Source organism: Canis lupus, chromosome 6 (assembly GCF_003254725.2).
Source record: "Canis lupus dingo isolate Sandy chromosome 6, ASM325472v2, whole genome shotgun sequence".
Lineage (NCBI taxonomy): Eukaryota > Metazoa > Chordata > Mammalia > Carnivora > Canidae > Canis > Canis lupus.
Genome location: NC_064248.1, coordinates 75,743,572 through 75,762,233, shown reverse-complemented (window position 1 = coordinate 75,762,233; position 18,662 = coordinate 75,743,572). Strand labels below are relative to the sequence as shown.

At 37.2% G+C, this 18,662-nt stretch overlaps 1 protein-coding gene across 10 annotated transcripts in view; it reads left to right on the top strand.

The window, feature by feature from the left end:
* Positions 1-18,662, top strand: part of LRRC7 (leucine rich repeat containing 7) — a 491,773-nt gene that overhangs the window by 102,159 nt on the left and 370,952 nt on the right. For all 10 annotated transcript variants that reach the window (XR_003124468.3, XM_025417997.3, XM_049111806.1 and 7 more), the window contains exon 2: positions 3,030-3,127. Coding sequence is in view for 8 of the 10 variants with exons in the window: in XM_025417997.3 (XP_025273782.3) it covers positions 3,030-3,127 (98 nt within the window). In the remaining 2 variants the exon portion in view is untranslated. The remainder of the gene's footprint in view (positions 1-3,029; positions 3,128-18,662) is intronic.

Sequence of the window (18,662 nt, the reverse complement as noted above, 5' to 3'; positions counted from 1 at the left end):
TCTCCCGTATATTTTTTTATTGATAGAGGCCCCCAAATGCCAGTATCGGGATCAGTATAAGGCTACTTCAGAAATATTTGATTAATGTTAAAAACATACATCTGCGTGGCTGTGACTCCAGCATGCTGAATGAGAATCTTTCCTACTGGGAATGGGGGAATTTGTACCGTTTAAAGTCTCTCAGGTGGTTTTATGACCTAGGTTTGGGGAACACCATAAGAGAGTTCTAGACACCTTTGCTCATAATCTCTGATTGCTTTCTCATGCTCCTTAATATTAATGTGTCTGCCTCCACTTCTTCCCGCCAGTTGACGTGTAGGTTGCTCTTTTCAGAGCTCTTCAGTGAGTTGTCAGAGCATCTGTCTTGCCCGTGGTCATCACACTTAATCTCTCCTTGCTGGCACTGTGAACACACTCCCACTGGTCGCTTGCCAAGTATGAAAGTGGCGCCAATAGCTCCTTTGCTATGTGCTGGCTGTGTTCCAAAACTTCATTTTTGGTCTTTTTGTCTGACCGTTTAATGCAAACTGTAGATCATAGATGACACACTGGTGGAAGAGTTCAAGCAGCTGGGAGTGTAATTTCGGGAAGATGGAAGACTCACGGTTGTGTGATAGTTTGAACATGAACATTGCTCTGCAAAATTTTAAGTTAATTCAAAGTGTGTTTTCTCCTGTGCATAACGTTTAACATTCCAGGGAAAAAAAGAACTTTCAATGCTGTTTTGAATTGTTTGCATCTATTAGCGTGTTGTAGATATAATTTATAGTGAGTTTCTTCGGCCCCAGTTATCTCTTTGGTGGTTCTCAGAAACTTAAAATATCACTGATAGGTGCAGCATTGGTGGTGTAGTGAGCATAGCTGCCTTCTGAAGCGTCATTGATAGAAGGAGACATTTCAGTGCAAATAGCTAAATGGTCAAAACTCAACATGTAATTAGCAAATAACCTTATATGCAAATATATATATTTGTGTAGTATATTTATATAAATATCTAACAGTTACACTATGTATAGGCATAGATTAATATAAATATTATTGTTTTTAAGAAGAATTATCTCACTAGGGGTGCTTGGGTGTCTCTGTCAGTTAAGCGTTTCGACTCTTGATTTTGGCTCAGGTCATGACCTCAGGGTTGTGAGATCGAGCCCCACAACCAGCTCAGAGCTCAGCAGAAAAGGCTGCTTGAGATTCTCTTTTTTTCCTTCTTCCTCTGCCCCTCCCCCTACTCATACTGTCTTTTTCAAATAAATACATCTTTAAAAAAAAAAAAAGAAAAATTTCATCATTATTATTCATTACACAGTGGTAACCTCAAGTATCAGTCTTCTAGTGGAATTATAATAATAATAGACTCATGGAAATGATAGATTAAGAAACAACTAGAAAAAGATGACAAGTCAGAGAACCTTGATTAAATCTCTGTTGAGCCTTTTATTTCATGTGTGGCCATGAGCAGGTCACTGAGCATTTCTGAGCCTTAGTTTCCTCATCTTCAAAATGATCTTTCAGGAAGTCATTGTAAAGACAAAAATGGAATAAATGATTAATGGTAATACATTATAAAATATATTTATTGTAGTTGCTAAGGTCAAAGGGCACTATACGATTTTGAGATATCTTCTAAATTGTCTAGGAAACATACACTATGTAGCACTTTAGTTAATTCATGAGGATAACAACCCACTTTTATCCATCTTAGTATCCGTGAAAGATTAACATAAGTAAATCTTAAATCTTATTAGATAAAATGAAGTATACTTTATTGAGTTCTTTATTTCTGAAAGTTAGCAATTCATGAGGTTGGATGTTTTGTGTTTTTCTAACAACCAGGACACTTATTTAGCCAGAATTTTCTTCCCTCATCATTACTGTCTGTTCTTTTTCTTTATTGAATAAAGGCGAGGTTTCATACTTTTCCTAACATACGGGACATTTAAATTTTAGTATATGATTTCATTTTTATTTGGGATAATTGTGATAAATAATAACTACATTTGTTGAGCCCTGGAATTGTGATAAACACAATGTAAAGCATTTTACATGTATTAACATATTTGATCCTCATGGCAGTCCTATGAGAGGGCTTATGCTTTCCTCATTTACTGATTAAAAATGAAGGCACAAAAGTAGGTATCTTTCTCTGAAATCACGCTTTAAGAGACAAAATGGGAGTTTGAACCTAGGCCATCTGATTGCAGAGCCTAGGCTCATCATATTCAAGTCAGGCTCCGCCGTGTAATCTCTTGCAGGTCTGCTTGTGAGCATTCTTAGAATGAAGCTTTGGGCACCACAATTCCTGTGGGGGTTGACTTGGAGGCATTCGATTCCAATAGCAACCATATAAGTAAAATTCTCCTGGAGTCCTACTAGTGCTTTCTAACTCATTATATGGAAACAAACATATGGAATCAATTTCACATGGTCGGTAGGCAGAGATATAAAAGGAAAGATATTAAATGATAAAAAAAACTTTCCTTTTGCATCTCTGACTGCCCTCGGTGGTTTTATAGGGTTATCAAAATGAGTAGATTATGTGCTGGTGGCACAAAACTGTAAGGTCCACTGAAACCAAAAATACAACAAAGAATGTGCTGTAAAATATGCTAACTCAAGTTGTGTTTGATTCATTTATTGCTGTTTTCTCATTGTTAGCATTTCAGTGTTGTCAGCATGGCTAATGTTGCTAGGAGGTGAGATGTTTTATTAACCTGGGGACTAGGGCTTCAACGTACACATTTAGTTCATAACGATCTCTAATTGGAGAATGGGCTTATGAGTTTTGTCCATGTGGTGTTTTTAATTTTTTTTTTTTTAATTTAGAACTCCTGGAAAAGTCAAGCCTTCCCCTGTTTACGATATTCCCTACTGCCACTCCCTACTGTCTTATTTCTTTATAGATACTGAATAGTGTTGTCCACTGAGCCTGTGTAGGTACTTGAATTATTGACTCTTGATTTAGACGATGTAAAGAGCCAAAATGTATCAAGATTTTGGTATTAAAATTTATTTTTTGTTCTCTCTTATAGGATGGAGAACCTAATAAGGGGAAGGAATCCCCCACAATATCAGAGAAGTCCTTGTAAAGAAGTTCGTGCAGCACTTCGGAAGAGGCCTGAAGAAGAGTGTAAGTATGTTTAATAGGACTAAGATATGTTCTAGATAGATTTTGGTGAGTAACATTTAAAATAAAGGATTGACTTTTAAGTGATTAGTCAAATGACAGAAGTACTTAATAAATATTTGTTGAATTAAATTGAACATTTTTTTAAAAAAATATGATTAAATGATACCTGGATTCAGACAGTAGGAACATTGTTTTCTTACAACTTTCTTACAAGTTTCTCTTGTACTTCAAGATGTTCTACTGAGTTCCGTGTTCAAATAGGATTGGAAAACGCTACATAATCTACCATGTTTTCATACCATAAATATTAATGTTTCTGAGGAGGTCTGAAATAGAAGAAACTTTTGAAATGTGTTTAAAATCATTATGTTCCACTTTCATTTAACCAGACTCTTTCAATATTTTTTTTTGACCTGAGGACTCTTTGAAAACCACTGCATTAGACTAAAGAATAAATGTCTAATGGTAAACAAAAAACCATAAGTCAAAAAGGAACATTTGATTAATCAAATTTAGAAAAGCATTTTGAAAGACGGAAGCTATTTATCTTACTATAAAGTCATTTTACTCCATCAGCAAATTAGTCAATATTGGAATATGTGATCGTCTATGAGGACTTTATTTTAATATTTCTGGTCTGTAGCATTGTTGGAGACACTTGACACAGTATTTGCATTTTAAGTTTATAAGATGACCAATAATACTAACTTTCCTCCTGCAATGTGCACATAATTATTTTCAAGGAACTGAATCGCATTCTATCATGGCAAAAATGTATGTGAATTTTGTCCTTTTAGAGAAACTTACATTTTGTAAGGATAGAGCTAATGCAGTGGGTTTTTTGTCATATATAGCTTAATAGACTTTTAGGATTATATTGGCATTTTAAATTACTTTGAAGTACACTGTTCTGAGTAAAGAGCAAGTGCATGAAAGTTGGGCCAACTCATGGCAAGTAGAGTGTTTTCATTCTATTTTGTTTTTATTATAAAGTTTAGACAACCTGATTGGTTATCATCTGTGTCATTCAGTATAGTGTTAATTTTTTTTTCTTTTTTTTAATGTTGGTTTTCTTTTAATTAATGGATTTACTGCTTCTAACACTATAAACAATTCCCAGTTAAAACTAAAATTTGAAAATGAAGATGGAGTTCTGGGCAACATAAAACTAAAACTATAGGATACAGATTCGTGCACAAAAGTTCTGCTTTTTGGTTGGGTTCGTAGGGAAGCTCTGTGGTTTCTCCTCTATGCTGGTTTAATGCAATTAACTTAGTCTCTGGTATATTTCTTCAGAATTTATTTTAAAATTTATAAGGGATTTTGGTGAATAAATCTATCATTGATTCTCTCAGAACTGATATTTAGTATGTATATATATAGTGATTTTGCAAAATTCTGAGTTAGTCTAGGATGGAGGTTGACCACTGGGTCCATTGACAAATCCAGCCTGACACCTGTTTCTGTAAATAAAATTTTGTTGAAACACACTCATCTCTTATTTTATTAGGTATTGTGTATATCTGCTTTCACACTACGGAGGAAAAGTTGAGTAGTTATGACAGAGACTATATGGCCCACAAGGCCAAAAGTATTTATCTGATTCTTTACAGGAAAGGGTTTTAAACCGAGTTCTGGGTCATTGGTTCTCAAAGTGTGGTCTTCAGACTAGCCACAGTAGCAGCATCTGGGAACTTGTTAGAAATGCAAATTTTAAGAGCTGCCACCCACATCTACTGAATCAAAACCTCTGAGAGTTGGGTGCAGGAATCTGTGTGTTTAGAAGAACCCTGCAGGCCTTCTGATGCAAGCTCAAATTTGAAAACCTCTAGCCTAAGGCAAATGACTGACTGCAGATAATGGTAAATCATCATGGAGACAAAAGACTAATAAGGGTCCGCATACGTCAGAGTTAAGCCTTACCACTGTTTCATGTCAGGTACATAAAATGACTGATGCTTGTATTATAATAAACAAGTTGTCATCAACTGGAGGGTGGCAGTCAGGGCAAGTTTTCAAATATCCTTACAGGAAGTCAGTTGGGTTGACTAAGCTATTGAACATGGAAAGACATAATGAGAAATAAGAAACTTGTAAAATGTTATTCTCTTCCAGAGAGGTCTTCATTATCCCTTGTTAGTATAATGAGCAGTTCCTCTTGCCTTGTTACAGACCAGTGTTAATTCCCTAAGTAAGAAGCTTCTTTTTCGGAATGAAAGCTGCGTATCACGTTAGTTAATTAAGACATTAGCTTCAGAGTCACACAGAAGGGTTTATTCTCTAATGTGACACTTAATGTGACCAGCTGCAGGAACCTGGGTATTGCTTTTTTAATCCAAGACTCCATTTACTTATCTGAAAAAATGAGGATAATGATAGAGTCTACCTTATAGGGTTGCGTTGAGAATGAAAGTTAAATATTTATAGAGGCATACCTTGGAGATATTCCAGACAATGGAATTGCCATAAAGCAAATAGCACCATAAAATTAGTCAAATGATTTTTTTTTTTTGTTTCCTAGTGCATATGACCACTAGAAAGTGTAGTCAGTCGACAATGTTACGTTTAACAAAGTGATGTACATACCCTAGTAAAAAAAAAAATCCTTTATGGCTAAAAAATGCAAACTGTCACCTCAGCTTTCAGTGAATTGTTATCTTTTTGCTGGTGGATGATCTGGCCTCGGTGTTGATGCCTGCTGACTGGTCAGAGGGGTGGTGGCTGAAGGTTGGGGCGGCCACGGCAATTTCTTAAAATAAGGCAACACGAAATGTTGCCACATTAATTGACTTTTCTTTTCACGAACGGTTTCTCTGTAGCATATGATGCTGTTTGCTAGCATTTTACCCACAGTAGAACTCTTTCCCAAATTGCAGTCAGTCCTCTCAAACCCTGCTGCTGCTTTATCAACTAACTTTATGTGATATTCTCAATGCTCCATTGTCATTTTAACCATCTCCACAGCGTCCTCACCAGGAGTAGATTCCATCTCAGAAAGCCACTCTCCTGGCTCATCCGTAAGAAGCAACTTCTTATCTGTTAAGGTGTGATCATGAGATTGCAGCAATTCAGCACATCTTCAAGTGCCATTTCTAATTCTAGGGCTCTTGCTGCTCCCACCACATCTGCAGTTACTTCCTTCATTGAAGTCTTGGAGCCCTCAAAATCATCCATGAGGGCTCAAATGAACTGCTTCCAAACTCCCGTTAAAGGTGACACTTTGACCTCTTCCCTTGAATCACAAATGTTCTTAGTGGCATCTAGAATGTTGAAACGTCTCCAGAGGTTTTCAATGGACTTCGCCCACATCCATTAGAGAAATCACTACCTATGGCAGCTATAATCTTACAAAACGTATTTTCTAAGTAATAAAACTTAAAAAGCTAAATGATTCTGCAATCCATGGACTACAGCATGAATGTTGTGTTAGCGGACATTGAGACAACATGAATCTCGTTGTACATCTTCATCAGAGCTCTTCGGTGACCAGGTGCATGGTCAATGAGCAGTCATATTTTGAAAGGAATTTTTTTCTAAGCAGTAGTTCTCAACAGTGGGCTTAAAATACCCAGTAAACGGTGCTATAAATGGATATGCTGTCACCAGGCTTTGTTCCATTTATAGAGCATAGGCAGAGTAGATTTAGCATAATTCTTAAGGGCTCTAGGATTTTTGGGACGGTCATTGAGCATTGATATGAACTTAAAGTCACCAGCTGCATTAGTCCCTAACGAGAGTTAACTGTCCTTTGAAGCTTTGAAGCCTGGCATTGACTTCCCCCTCTAGCTAGGAAAGTCCTAGATGGCATCTTCTTCCAATAGGAGGCTATTTCAGGGGCTCCTGGGTGGCTCATTTGGTTGAGCATCTGACTCCTGATTTCAGCTCAGGTCATGATCTCGGGGTCCTGAGATGGAGCCCTGTATTGGCCTCTGCACTCAGCATGGAGTCTGCTTGTCCCTCTCCCTCTGTTCCTTCCCCTACGCTCGCTCTCTCAAATAAATAACATCTTTAAAAAAAATAAAAGAAGGCTGTTTCATCCACATTAAAAGTCTGTTGTTTAGTGCAGCCACCTTCATGAATTATCTTACCTAGATCCTCTGGGTACCTTGCTATGGTTCCACATCAGCACTTGTTGCTTCACCTTGCACTTGTATGTTATGAAGACAGCTTCTTGCCTTAAGCCTCACGTACCAACCTCTGGTAGCTTCAGACTTTTCTTCTGCAGCTTCCTCACCTCTCTGAGCCTTTACAGAATTGAAGAGAGTTAGGGCCTTGCTCTGGATTAGGCTTTGGCTTAAAGGAATGTTGGTGCTGATTTGATCTAGCCAGACCATGAAAACTTTACCCATATCAGCAATAAGGGTATTTCTCTCTCTCTCTTTTTTTTTTAGAGAGAGATTTATTATCATTTTTTAAAATATTTTATTTATTTATTCATGAGAGACACACAGAGAGAGAGAGAGAGAGAGAGAGAGAGAGAGAAGCAGAGAGACACAGGCAGAGGGAGAAGCAGGCTCCATGCAGGGAGCCCGACGCGGGACTTAACCCCGGGGTCTCCAGGATCAGGCCCTGGGCTGAAGGCGGCGCTAAACCGCTGAGCCACCTGGGCTGCCCTCTCTTTCTTATCATTCATGTGTTCACTGGAATAGCACTTTTAATTTCCTTCAAGAAGTTTTCCTTTACATTTACAACCTACCTAACCATTTGGCACCAGAGGCCTAGCTTTCAGCCTGTCTTGGTTTTTGACATACCTTCTTCATTGAGCTTAACTATTTCTAGCTTTTGCCTTAAAATGAGAGCCATATGACTCTTCTTTTCACTTAAACACTCACAGGCCATGATAGGGTTATTAACTGACCTACTTTCGATATTGTTGTGTCTCGGGGAATAGGGAGGCCTGAGAAGAGGGAGAGAGATGGTGGTTGGTGGAACAGTCAAAACACATACACTTATGGATTAAATTTGCTATCCTACATGGACACAATTTGTGGCTCCCCAAAACAATCCCAATAGCAACAGGAGACAGCACTGGTCTCAGACAACCAGGACAGATATAATAGTAATGAAAAAGTTTGAAATTTCGCAAGAATTACCAAAATGTGACAGAAAGACATAAAGTGATGTAAAGTGAAAATGCTGTTTCAAAGATGACACAGATAGACCAGCTCCATATTAACCTTTAATTTGTAAAAACTCAATTATCTGTGAAGCACAATACTGTGAAGTGCAATAAAACGAGGTACACCTGTAGTCATTACTTGATATAGAACCTCGGACATAGCAGGTTTTCTTTTCTTTCCTCCCTCTTCCTTTTCACTTGTTCTCCTTATTCCAAACTAAGAATCTCGTGTGAGGATAATGAGCATGTTTCTGATCACAGAAATAGAAATTAATAGAAAGAACTACCACTATTTTTAAAAAACAATACTGCATAGCAAGCAACAGGTTGTACAAAAATGACATAAATCTGAAATTCTTGCAGCAGTGTTAGGTAGTAATCCAATGGTAGGTAGTAATTTTCTCACACAATGGCATAGCTCTTTCTCTGTTATTCTACAATTCCATATGGGATCTTGACCAAGACTTGCTGGGTCAATTGCCATGGAAAGCTGCCACCTTAGAAAACCATCATAGAAAGCCAAATGGTACAGGCTTCTCTTTACCGAGAATTGGAAGGAAGAGTAGAGCTTGACTCCTTTAGATGCAAGGAGAGGCCTGTTTCATTGGGACATATCACATACAGAAAATTTTGCTAGGTAGCATAATTCATACTGCTTTCTTTTACAATTTTTTATACTTTTCTGCAGTATTTTCAATGTGAAGATCAACCTTAGGTCGCCAGACATAACTCTTAACCAATTATGTCATGTGAATTATATCTTGCTCTTCTACGCCGAGCATAGTCAAGCAAACTTTCAGTAAAAATAAATTGCTTCCTACAAGACAGACTTTGAAACATGCTCAAGTTCTATCCCATTAAGCAAACAAATATATAAATTCTGTCCTCCAGATCACAGCCCCATTCAGCTACAGCAGTACATTCTTGTTTTACTCCTAGGTAAGCCTCTGTAAGAGTCCTCTATACTCATTCCATCTATTTATCTCCCATTCACTCCTCCAAACCCATGCAATCTGGATCCTCCCCAGCCACTCCACTGAAACAGCTTTCATTCAGACCACCAATAATCGCGTTGTGTTGCTATTATTTGTTTTCTATTGCCATGTAACAAATTCTGCAAACTTATTGGCTAAGACAGCACTCGTTTATTACCTTGCAGTTTCTATGGGTTGGTAGTCCAGGGTGGGTTTAGCCAGCTTCTCCGCTTCAGGATCTTACCAGGTAGAAGTCTCATCATGAGCTCAATTGAGGAAGCATCAGTTTCTGAGCTTACTCAGGCTGTAGGAAGAATTTGTTTCCTTACGGTTGTATAACCAAAAGCCCTGCTTTTTGCTGACTTCTAGCTAGAGGCCACTTTTTGTGTTAGAGGCCTCCTACAGTTCCTTGCTATATGTTCATTCTCAATATGGCTGCTCACTTCATTGAGCCAACAAGGAGACTCTGTCCTCAGGGAAGGCGCTGTCCATCTTTTAAGGGACAGAAATAAAAGAAAATCTACTTTTGTTTAATTCACAGTTAATTGATTTGGGGCCCTACCTGCACCATTACCTTATCCATATTCTGTTTCCTAAAAGCAAGTCATAGATCCTACCCACATCTGAAGGGTATTATGCAGGACTTGAGCATTTGGGGGTATGATGATCATGGGACCATCTTAGAATTCTGCTTACTACTTGTTAAATCCACTAGGAAGTTTTTGTAATGCTCTTTTTAATTTAAGTTCCTAGCAAGAATCAATACTGTTGATTATTTCTTTCTTTTAAAAATCTTCTAATTTTTTGGCTATCATAATATAATACTCTTCTGATCTTTCTCCATCTCTCTGGTTATGCTTTTATATGTACAACTTGCTCTTTCCAGCCATTACATATTAAAATTTCTGAATACTATTTGAAGTCTTCTTCCAAATATACTTATCCATGAACAACCTCATTACACCCACAGCATCAGTTATTCCTATAATTAGATATCTCACAAATTGATACCTCTAACCCACACCTCTCTCCATATATCCAAACATCTGCTTGATACAGCCCCAAACCGGAGCTTCTTCCACTGTTTTTTTCTTTTTTTCTTTTTTGGTCTAAATGTTATATGTTATTAACTATCCAAGTTGAAAAAGACACAAACCTAGGAGTGATTTTTCATATCTTCTTCTCCTTTTCCTTTTATGTCCACCATAATCTCAAGGCTACTTAATTTTACCTTCTGAATATGTTTTGAATCTATTCCCAAATCATCTTCTCTGCAAAGATTTTAAGACTCCCAAATACTCCTATAAGTTGTTTTCCTACATGGTGTTCTGAAACCTTTCATTTTAAAATGATTCCATGGCTTTTCACTGTTCATTTAAGAAAGACAAAAGCCTCACTGTAGTTTATAGGACCTTGCAGAGTCTAACTTGTATCCATTCCTTCAGCTTCATCACATACTCTATTCCCTTACTCTCTTTATTCCAACCACATGGGCTTTCTTTTATTTCCTGAATGTATTCAGTAATAGGTAAACAAAATATGTATATTTTTAAATGATATGGAATCACAGAATAACAACAATGTAAAAAATTACCCTGGAAAGGAAGATTATTCTTTTGGAAAATATTGAATGTAGAAACCAGAAAAATTTAGATAGCTGTATGAAATTTTTAATAATCACAAGAAGATGAATATCTATGAAATAGATGCAAAGTAAACAATAAGGAAAAAACAGCATTTTTCTTTCAAAAAGCAAAAGGAAGAAATAAAAATGAACATTGATGAAGAAAGGTATTAAAGAAACTTAAAAGCAGACAAAATCTTCACTGGGATCAGTAAAAGAAGAATTGACATTGTAAAAATATAAGATATTGGAAGAACAAATATAGAACATCCATGAATACAAAGGAAATATGACTAAAACAAAAAAAAAGATGAAGGAGAATAATGGCAAATGTATAGAAATAAAAAATGGAAGTCCCTCCTAAGAATGAAAAGTTGTTCTAAGAAAGAAATCTAAATGATTGAAAGGAAAAATAATCAAAGCCTTAATTGGTTATACTTTTCAAGATAGTAAAAACATGTGACCACATATTAAAATGTCTTACAGTGTACTATACAATCATTTAAATGAGATCTGCATCTAGACACATCCAGAGAAAAATTTTAAATTATATCATCAGCTCTTTAAAGAGCAAGATACCTGTCTTATTTACCATTATATCAACAACACACAGTATAGTGCCTAGAACTTGGGAGATATTTAACACATATTTCAGAAAAGTGAAGAAAATAATTACTTAACTTTTAAAATAAAAGTGCACATAGGAATCTGGCTGAAAGAAAGAAAGAGAGGGGGAAGAGAAGAGAAATAAATAGAGAAACACAAAGAAAGAGAAAGAGAACTAACTGAAAGATGTGAGGAAGGAGGAAATGAAGGGAGAGAGGAAGGAAGAACGGAAGAACAATTTTTTTATTTTAAAACAGATGTCACGAACTCATGGACTCATTTTTTTTCCTGTTCTTTCTTTCTAAATGCAACTGAATACCCTGAAAATTATTCAATGGACCATGGCGAAAGGATTATGAGGGCTTAAAAGAAGGCAAACTGGCTGGGACTTCAGTAATTGAGGATAGACAGTATCTTTTTTTTTTTTTTTTTTTTTTAAGATTTTATTTATTTATTTATGAGAGACACAGAGGCAGAGACACAGGCAGAGGGAGAAGCAGGCTCCATGCAGGGAGCCCGACGTGGGACTCAATCCTGGGTCTCCAGGATCACACCCTGGGCTGAAGGAGGCGCTAAACTGATGAGCCACCTGGGCTGCCCGGATAGACAGTCTCTTTTGAGTATTTCTTTTTATCCATATATCCCTAGACTGAGCACCAGAGAAAACTGTAAACTGGCACTGTCAAAAAACATTCATCATCATCATCATCAAGAAAAGCCTGCTCTCCTAATCCACAGGAGTGGGACAGGAGAAGCCTAAGTAGATATCTTGGAGAAAGCCCTAACCTTTATTCTAAACTCCCAGTTTACAGGCAGTTTAATCCACCTACAGTAGCAGATCGATGAGGCCCCGCCACCCAGTCCTACTTTCTCTAGCACACAGACCTATCTAGTGGTAACAACGGTGGCTTTGAAACCCTGTGACCTTCCACTCAGTGGCATAAGGAGACCCAGACCCAGTAGTTTCTGTGCCTTCCCAGTAAGTAACTCAGTAACATTAGGGAGCCCAGAAAGGCACTTCCACTCTGACAGATGTCACTAGTAGGATTTGAGCAATAGCCCAGCGGTGCCAGAAGAATAAAGCAGACCAGAGTAGCATTAACATTACAAGGAATTAGGAAACTGTCATTGTAACTGAAGCCCATAAAAGTAAGCCAGACTCTACATGCTAAATCTAAACAGGATAAGTGCCTGGTAAAAGTAGAAGATTCTTGGGGCACCTGGGTGGCTCAGTGGTTGAACATTTGCCTTCAGCTCAGGGTGTGATCCTGGGGTCCTGGGATCAAGTCCCGCATCAGGCTCCCCGCACTGAGCCTGCTTCTCCTTCTGCCTATGTCTGCCATTCTCTCTCCATCTCTCTCTCTGCCTCTCTCATGAATAAATAAATAAAATCTTAAAAAAAAAAAGTAGAAGATTCTTACAGGTTCAAGAGTCTCCTAGAATAATAACCAAAATGTCCAAGATACAATCGATAATTATATATACCAATGGTATTATTATGTATTTGTAAGATAAAAAGATGGTATTATACCGCTCTGTCAAGAGCCAGGAAAACAACAATCAATGAGAAATGACAATTATCTGACACCATTACTACAATGAATCAGATGTTGGAATAATCTGACAAGGAATTGAAGCAGGCATTACAAAAATGCTTCAATAAACAATTACATAATCTCTTGACACAAATGAAAAAAATAGAAAATCTCAGCAAAGAAAAGTTATTAAAAAACAGAAATTATCTAACTGAAGAATTTAATGACCAAAATAAAAATCTTGCTGAATAGACTTAATAGTAGAGTGAAAATGGCAGAGAATAGAGTAAGTGAGCTGGAAAACAAATGATTCAAATTTACTCAATCTGAACAACAAAGAGAATAATGGATGACAAAAATGAACAGAACTTCAAGAATTTATGCAAAACTAACCAAAAAAATCTAATATTTTTATCATTAGAGTCTCAGAAAAGAAATAGAGCATTTGAAAAAAAGTATTTGAAGATGTATTGGTTGTAAACTTTCCCAAATTGGTAAAAGACATAAATTTAGACATCCAAGAGGCAACATGACCTCCAAATATGATAAACCCTAAAATATCTCCACCAAGATATGTCATAATTAAACTTCTGAAAACTAAGGATAGAGAAGAAAATCTTATAAAGAGCCAGAGAGAAATAAAACCTTGCCCTTTTACCTATAAAGGAACAAAAATTCAAATAATGGTGAAAGAAAAACAATAGAATGGATAAAAATAGAAGCATAATAAAATTTTTTATCTCATATTTTATAGTTGAAGCAAAAATTAACACTTGATAAGGTGCACAATGTATGTAGAAGAAATAAGTAAGTTAAGTATACAAAGTGGGGAGAGTAAAGGGACCTAAATTAATAAGGTTTCTCTACTTCACTTTAAGTGGTAATGACATTGAATCCAATAGATAGGTATGTTTTAATATCCATAGCAACTGCTAAGAAAATTATACAAAATTATATACTCAAAAATTAGAAAAAAATAAAAAATTATGAATCATAAATAAATAAAAATTGAGCTTAAAAAAATCTGAATAACCCGCAGAAAGGAAAGAAAAAAGAAACAGAGGAATGAGAAACCAAGGGAATAAACAGCAAATAACAAAATGGCAGACTTAAGCCTTAAAATATCAGTAATTGCATTAATTAAAAAGGGTATAAATGCTTCAATTAAAAGGCAGAATTTGTCAGATTAAAGACAAGGATAAAGGATAAAAGGCAAGACATCACGTGTAGTCTATAAAAAAAATCTCTTTAAATTAAAGACACAGAAATATTAAATATGAAAGGATAAAAAAGGAGCTATCTCACAGTGTTTAAATGAAAGCTAGAGTGACTATATTTATATCAGGAAAATTAAGTTCAAAGTTAAACATAATAAAGTCATTCCGTAATGATAAAGGGGCCAGTTCATCAGGAGACTATACTAATCAATCCTTTTTATTTATTATTTATTTATTTATTTATTTATTTATTTATTTATTTATTTATAAAGATTTTTATTTATTCACGGGAGACACACAGAGAGAGGCAGAGACACAGGTAGAGGGAGAAGCAGGCTGTCTGCGGGGACCCCGATGTGGGATTCAATCCAGGACCCCAGGATCATGCCCTGAGCGAAAGGCTTCTCAACCACTGAGCCTCCCAGGCATCCCAATCCTCAATTTATTTTTTACAAATGTATATTTTCTTAGATTTTCCCTATAACTTTAAGCTGTATATACTTCTCCTTTAGCTTAGCTTTGTTATAATTTTTTTTAACAATTTAATTTTCAATAGCTAAGAAATTCCTGGTTAGCATAGTTAGGGTTGTGACCTGCCTTTAAAACAACCACCATTGTGGGAGGCCTGGGTCGCTCAGCTGGCTAAGGGTCTGCCTTTGGCTCGGGAGCTGCTCCGGGGTCATGGGCTGGAGCCCCACCGTGGGCTCCCTGCTGCTCCGTGAGGGGAATCTGCTTCTCCCTCTTCTCTCTGCTGGTGCTCTCTCACTATTTCTCTCTCTCTCAAATAGATAGATTAAATCCTCTTAAAAAAAAACACTTATTTGTATATAGAGAAATGTTTATGAAGGTGTCATGTTTCCTCAGAATGAAACTGAGTCAATATTATGGAAACTAAAATTCCAGAAAGCCTATCTGTTGGGTTTCTGAATAATAAGAAAAATTCATTGAAAGTGTTCTTTTTTTATTTGACTTTCTTATAGGCTTATTAGGAATTAATGAACTTCTATCCTTACGGCAAGGGTATTATACTTTCTATTGGAGACAATATATTTGATATTATCAGGAGGTAACAGTTAAAATTATTATTGTTTTCAAATAACTGCTACCTTTCCAAATGTCAAAGTATGCTTCTATTAACCAGTTTGGTTGAAAATCATGGTGATTCGTCAAGTTCTTGCCTTCATGTCTGTCGAAAGTTCTTGAACATGATTTAACCCTCCTCTGATGGTTCAAGGACAGCTTTATAAACACCCATTACTGTAAAGTATGGTAATAGAACTTGATTTGTGCTTTCTACATATCAAGTTGTCAGCTGTCACTTTTGCTGTGGTTACTCTTGCTTTTTTTTTTTTACTTTTTTTTTTTACTCTTGCTTTTAAGCTAAGCTTTCTTCTGACGTCTTGTTTCCTGTTTTAGTTTCCTCCTTCAGAAAGGCGATAAACCACCCTTGTTAAAATTAAAAAATAAATCGGTGTTCATGAATCAAAGATTGAAAACTAATCAATCCTTGGATGATGCATGGTAAACAAGTTAGAGAAATACGGGACATTAAGTGCAGGAGTGGGGCGCTTTATTGTAAAGGATCCCGAGGTTACCCTCTGTCTACCAGACCTCACTGGATCCCTGGATACTTGTGTTTCTTTACCAGGTTCCGATTTCAAACCATGTAGCTGTGACTCAACTCTGATGCTGGTGACCTGGGGCTACTGTCATTTCGCTCATTTGGCTAGGGACTTACGCCTTGGGGGATGGAGAGGAAATCTGGTGAAGATCATATCCAGTAAAGAAATTAATGAAATCCTCCGGCTTTATACTTACAGACCTTGCACGTATGCACGATGTCAATGTACAAAGGAAGAATTCTTATCTTTTCCTGGACTTCTCTTTATGCTAGAAAACCTCAAAAAAAAAGAGGAAAGAAATAAAAGAAAAAAGAAAACCTCCAAGAAGCTCCTGGAAAACATTTCCTATCATTTCATGACCTAAATTGTGTCCTGTCTCTATTCATGTGTCATTATGTCTTCTAGGAAAAGACTGTGCACTCATTAGCATAGGACCATTATACTGCACCAATCTTTAAAGAGTTGATTTAGTATTAAAAGTAATTTTAGATAATGTATTTGTCCTTTGGCCTATCATACAATTCTTCTCACCATATCCCATGCTATTGCTTACAGTATGTATTTGTCCATATTTACTTAGCTATCTTAAAATGTTATAAGGTTGGGAATGGGAATAAGGGATGGAAGAGATGTGACCTTAGAGATCAGGAATCTGGGCATTGATGTTAAAGGATCCCTATATCCAACTCAGTGCCGTCTTTTCCTATCCCAGCCCTAGAGTTTGTGGGCAGTACGTATTGCCATTATCTTCACTTTTTTCCTTTAATTTTCTTAAAAATTCCGTTTCTGGTTTGGAGTAAAACCCACTTCTCCTGCATCTCCCTTTCAAGCCTAAATCACTATTAGTCACATTTTGTCGATGAGGCTATAGAATCTCAGATGTGTTAAGTAATGTCTACAACGACACCCATCTCGTAAGTACGTGTGTCGGAATACAAACTCAGATTTGATTCCAAAAGCTATCTCGTTTTGTTCTATTCCATTCTATGTAATTCCACTCTGCTCTGTCTTTATTTTAGTTTTTTTAGGATTCACTTTCTGCTTAATCCCAATTTTTTTTAAATGTAAAATATCATACACACAAAGAAATGCACATGACATATTTGTACAGTTTAAGGATCATAAATTAGCATTCCTGTGCCTAAAATATCAGAGTTGCCTGATTGCATATTCCTACCCGCCTGCAATTGTCTTTTAGTTCAGCACCTTCTTCATTCCAGGAGACCACTCGTCCCCACTCCTCATTGCTTAGGTCTATCTTTAAGGTGAACGTTTAAGTCCTGCAATAACGCCAATCATGCATATGATTTTAGTAGAAGACAACTCAGGAGAAACAAGTGGTCAGTGATTTCTCATTGGCTGGGAAGCCTTACTACATGTTACTCTTTCCATTAATGTCTTAGATTGTGCTCATACGGTGCCGGAACAAAAACCGAAGTTGCACTCAGTTGAATTTTGCCATCACACCTGAAGTTAATACATGTTCTTGACCAATTATTTTGACATGATGTAAAAATAAGATTAAAGAGAGATTAAATTAATGTTGGTTCACAGCCTGAACATTCCCAGACATTAGAACATTGAAATCATGTTCATGCAAACTTAGTATAGGGTTGATGTATTTTAGACAGCTTTCAGAGTTGTGATAGAAATCCAGGCAAATAACTCAAAAAAAAAAATATATATATATGTTTTAAGCTCTTCTCTGGAAAGTTCATAGGTTTAAGCCAACTCGCTTAGTTATCTCCACAAACAGCTTCCTTCAAGATTCTTTTTAGGATACAAATTTAGGAAAGATTCTCAGCAGATATTTTTGTAGCACCTCTGGCTTAGCCTGTCATTCATTTGTGTTAGAGCCTCTACCGGACTTCTTTTAAAATGCAAATACCTCTGAGGGGAAACTCTAGTCACATCATGAAACTCTTTAATGTAAAAGTGACTCCAGATCACTGACCTCAAGAATTAGAAGGAATCAAACATCCAGAGACCTTTGGAAGCCCAGGAAGAGAAGGAAAGGAAATCAAATACATAGATGAAGAGTTCGAAAAGCGTAAGTTTGGCCTGCTACGTAGTTTTGCCAAGAGTTGGTTCTGTTATCTGGTGAAAGGCTTTTTCGCAGAAGATTTCAGCCATCTCCCCATCCTTCCTGTCATTTCAGTAGTGACCACCCTGCCAATTCATTCCTCCTTACGAAAGCTTCCTTCTCCTCCTTGGCGGAGGGCAGGACCCCCTCCTAACTGTCCCGGGAACCCCCTGTGCAGACTGTCAGTGCAGCGGCCGGAGCACAGTATTTCACCCTGTTGCTTGCGAATCTGTTTCCTCCCCGTTGGGTTCTAAGGAGCTGGAGGGCAGGCGGACCCTCCTTATTCCATCTGTTGTTAGCACCAAGCACAATGTTTGGAGTAGAGTCCTTACTCCAGTACAAATTCAGAAAAAAAAAAAAAAAAAAAAAAAAAAGGCAGGACTTGTAAAATGCACAATATGGTTCAGGACATGATACTTTCCTAGAGTTTAAAGGGATCCAATAAACCTCTTCGGTCTCCTAGAACAGTTCTGGAAGCAGGTCAGATGCTGACAGCATGTCAGCGCTCAAGCATCAGTCTTAGGACTCTGGCATGCTGGCCTGGGGGACACCGCTGGGGCGTTTGGCAGCAGCCCTGAGCTTCCCAGCCCACAGGAGGGGACCACAGGTGGCTTCTAGGGCCAACGTCCCTGAGGCCAGCTGAGGAGCAGATCCGGGCAGCCCACCTCCTGAAGCAGCCTCCTGTCACAGAAGGTGGAGGACTGACCTGAGCCACACATCTGCTTCTCCCGCAAAGTCTATGAATTAAGTAGACG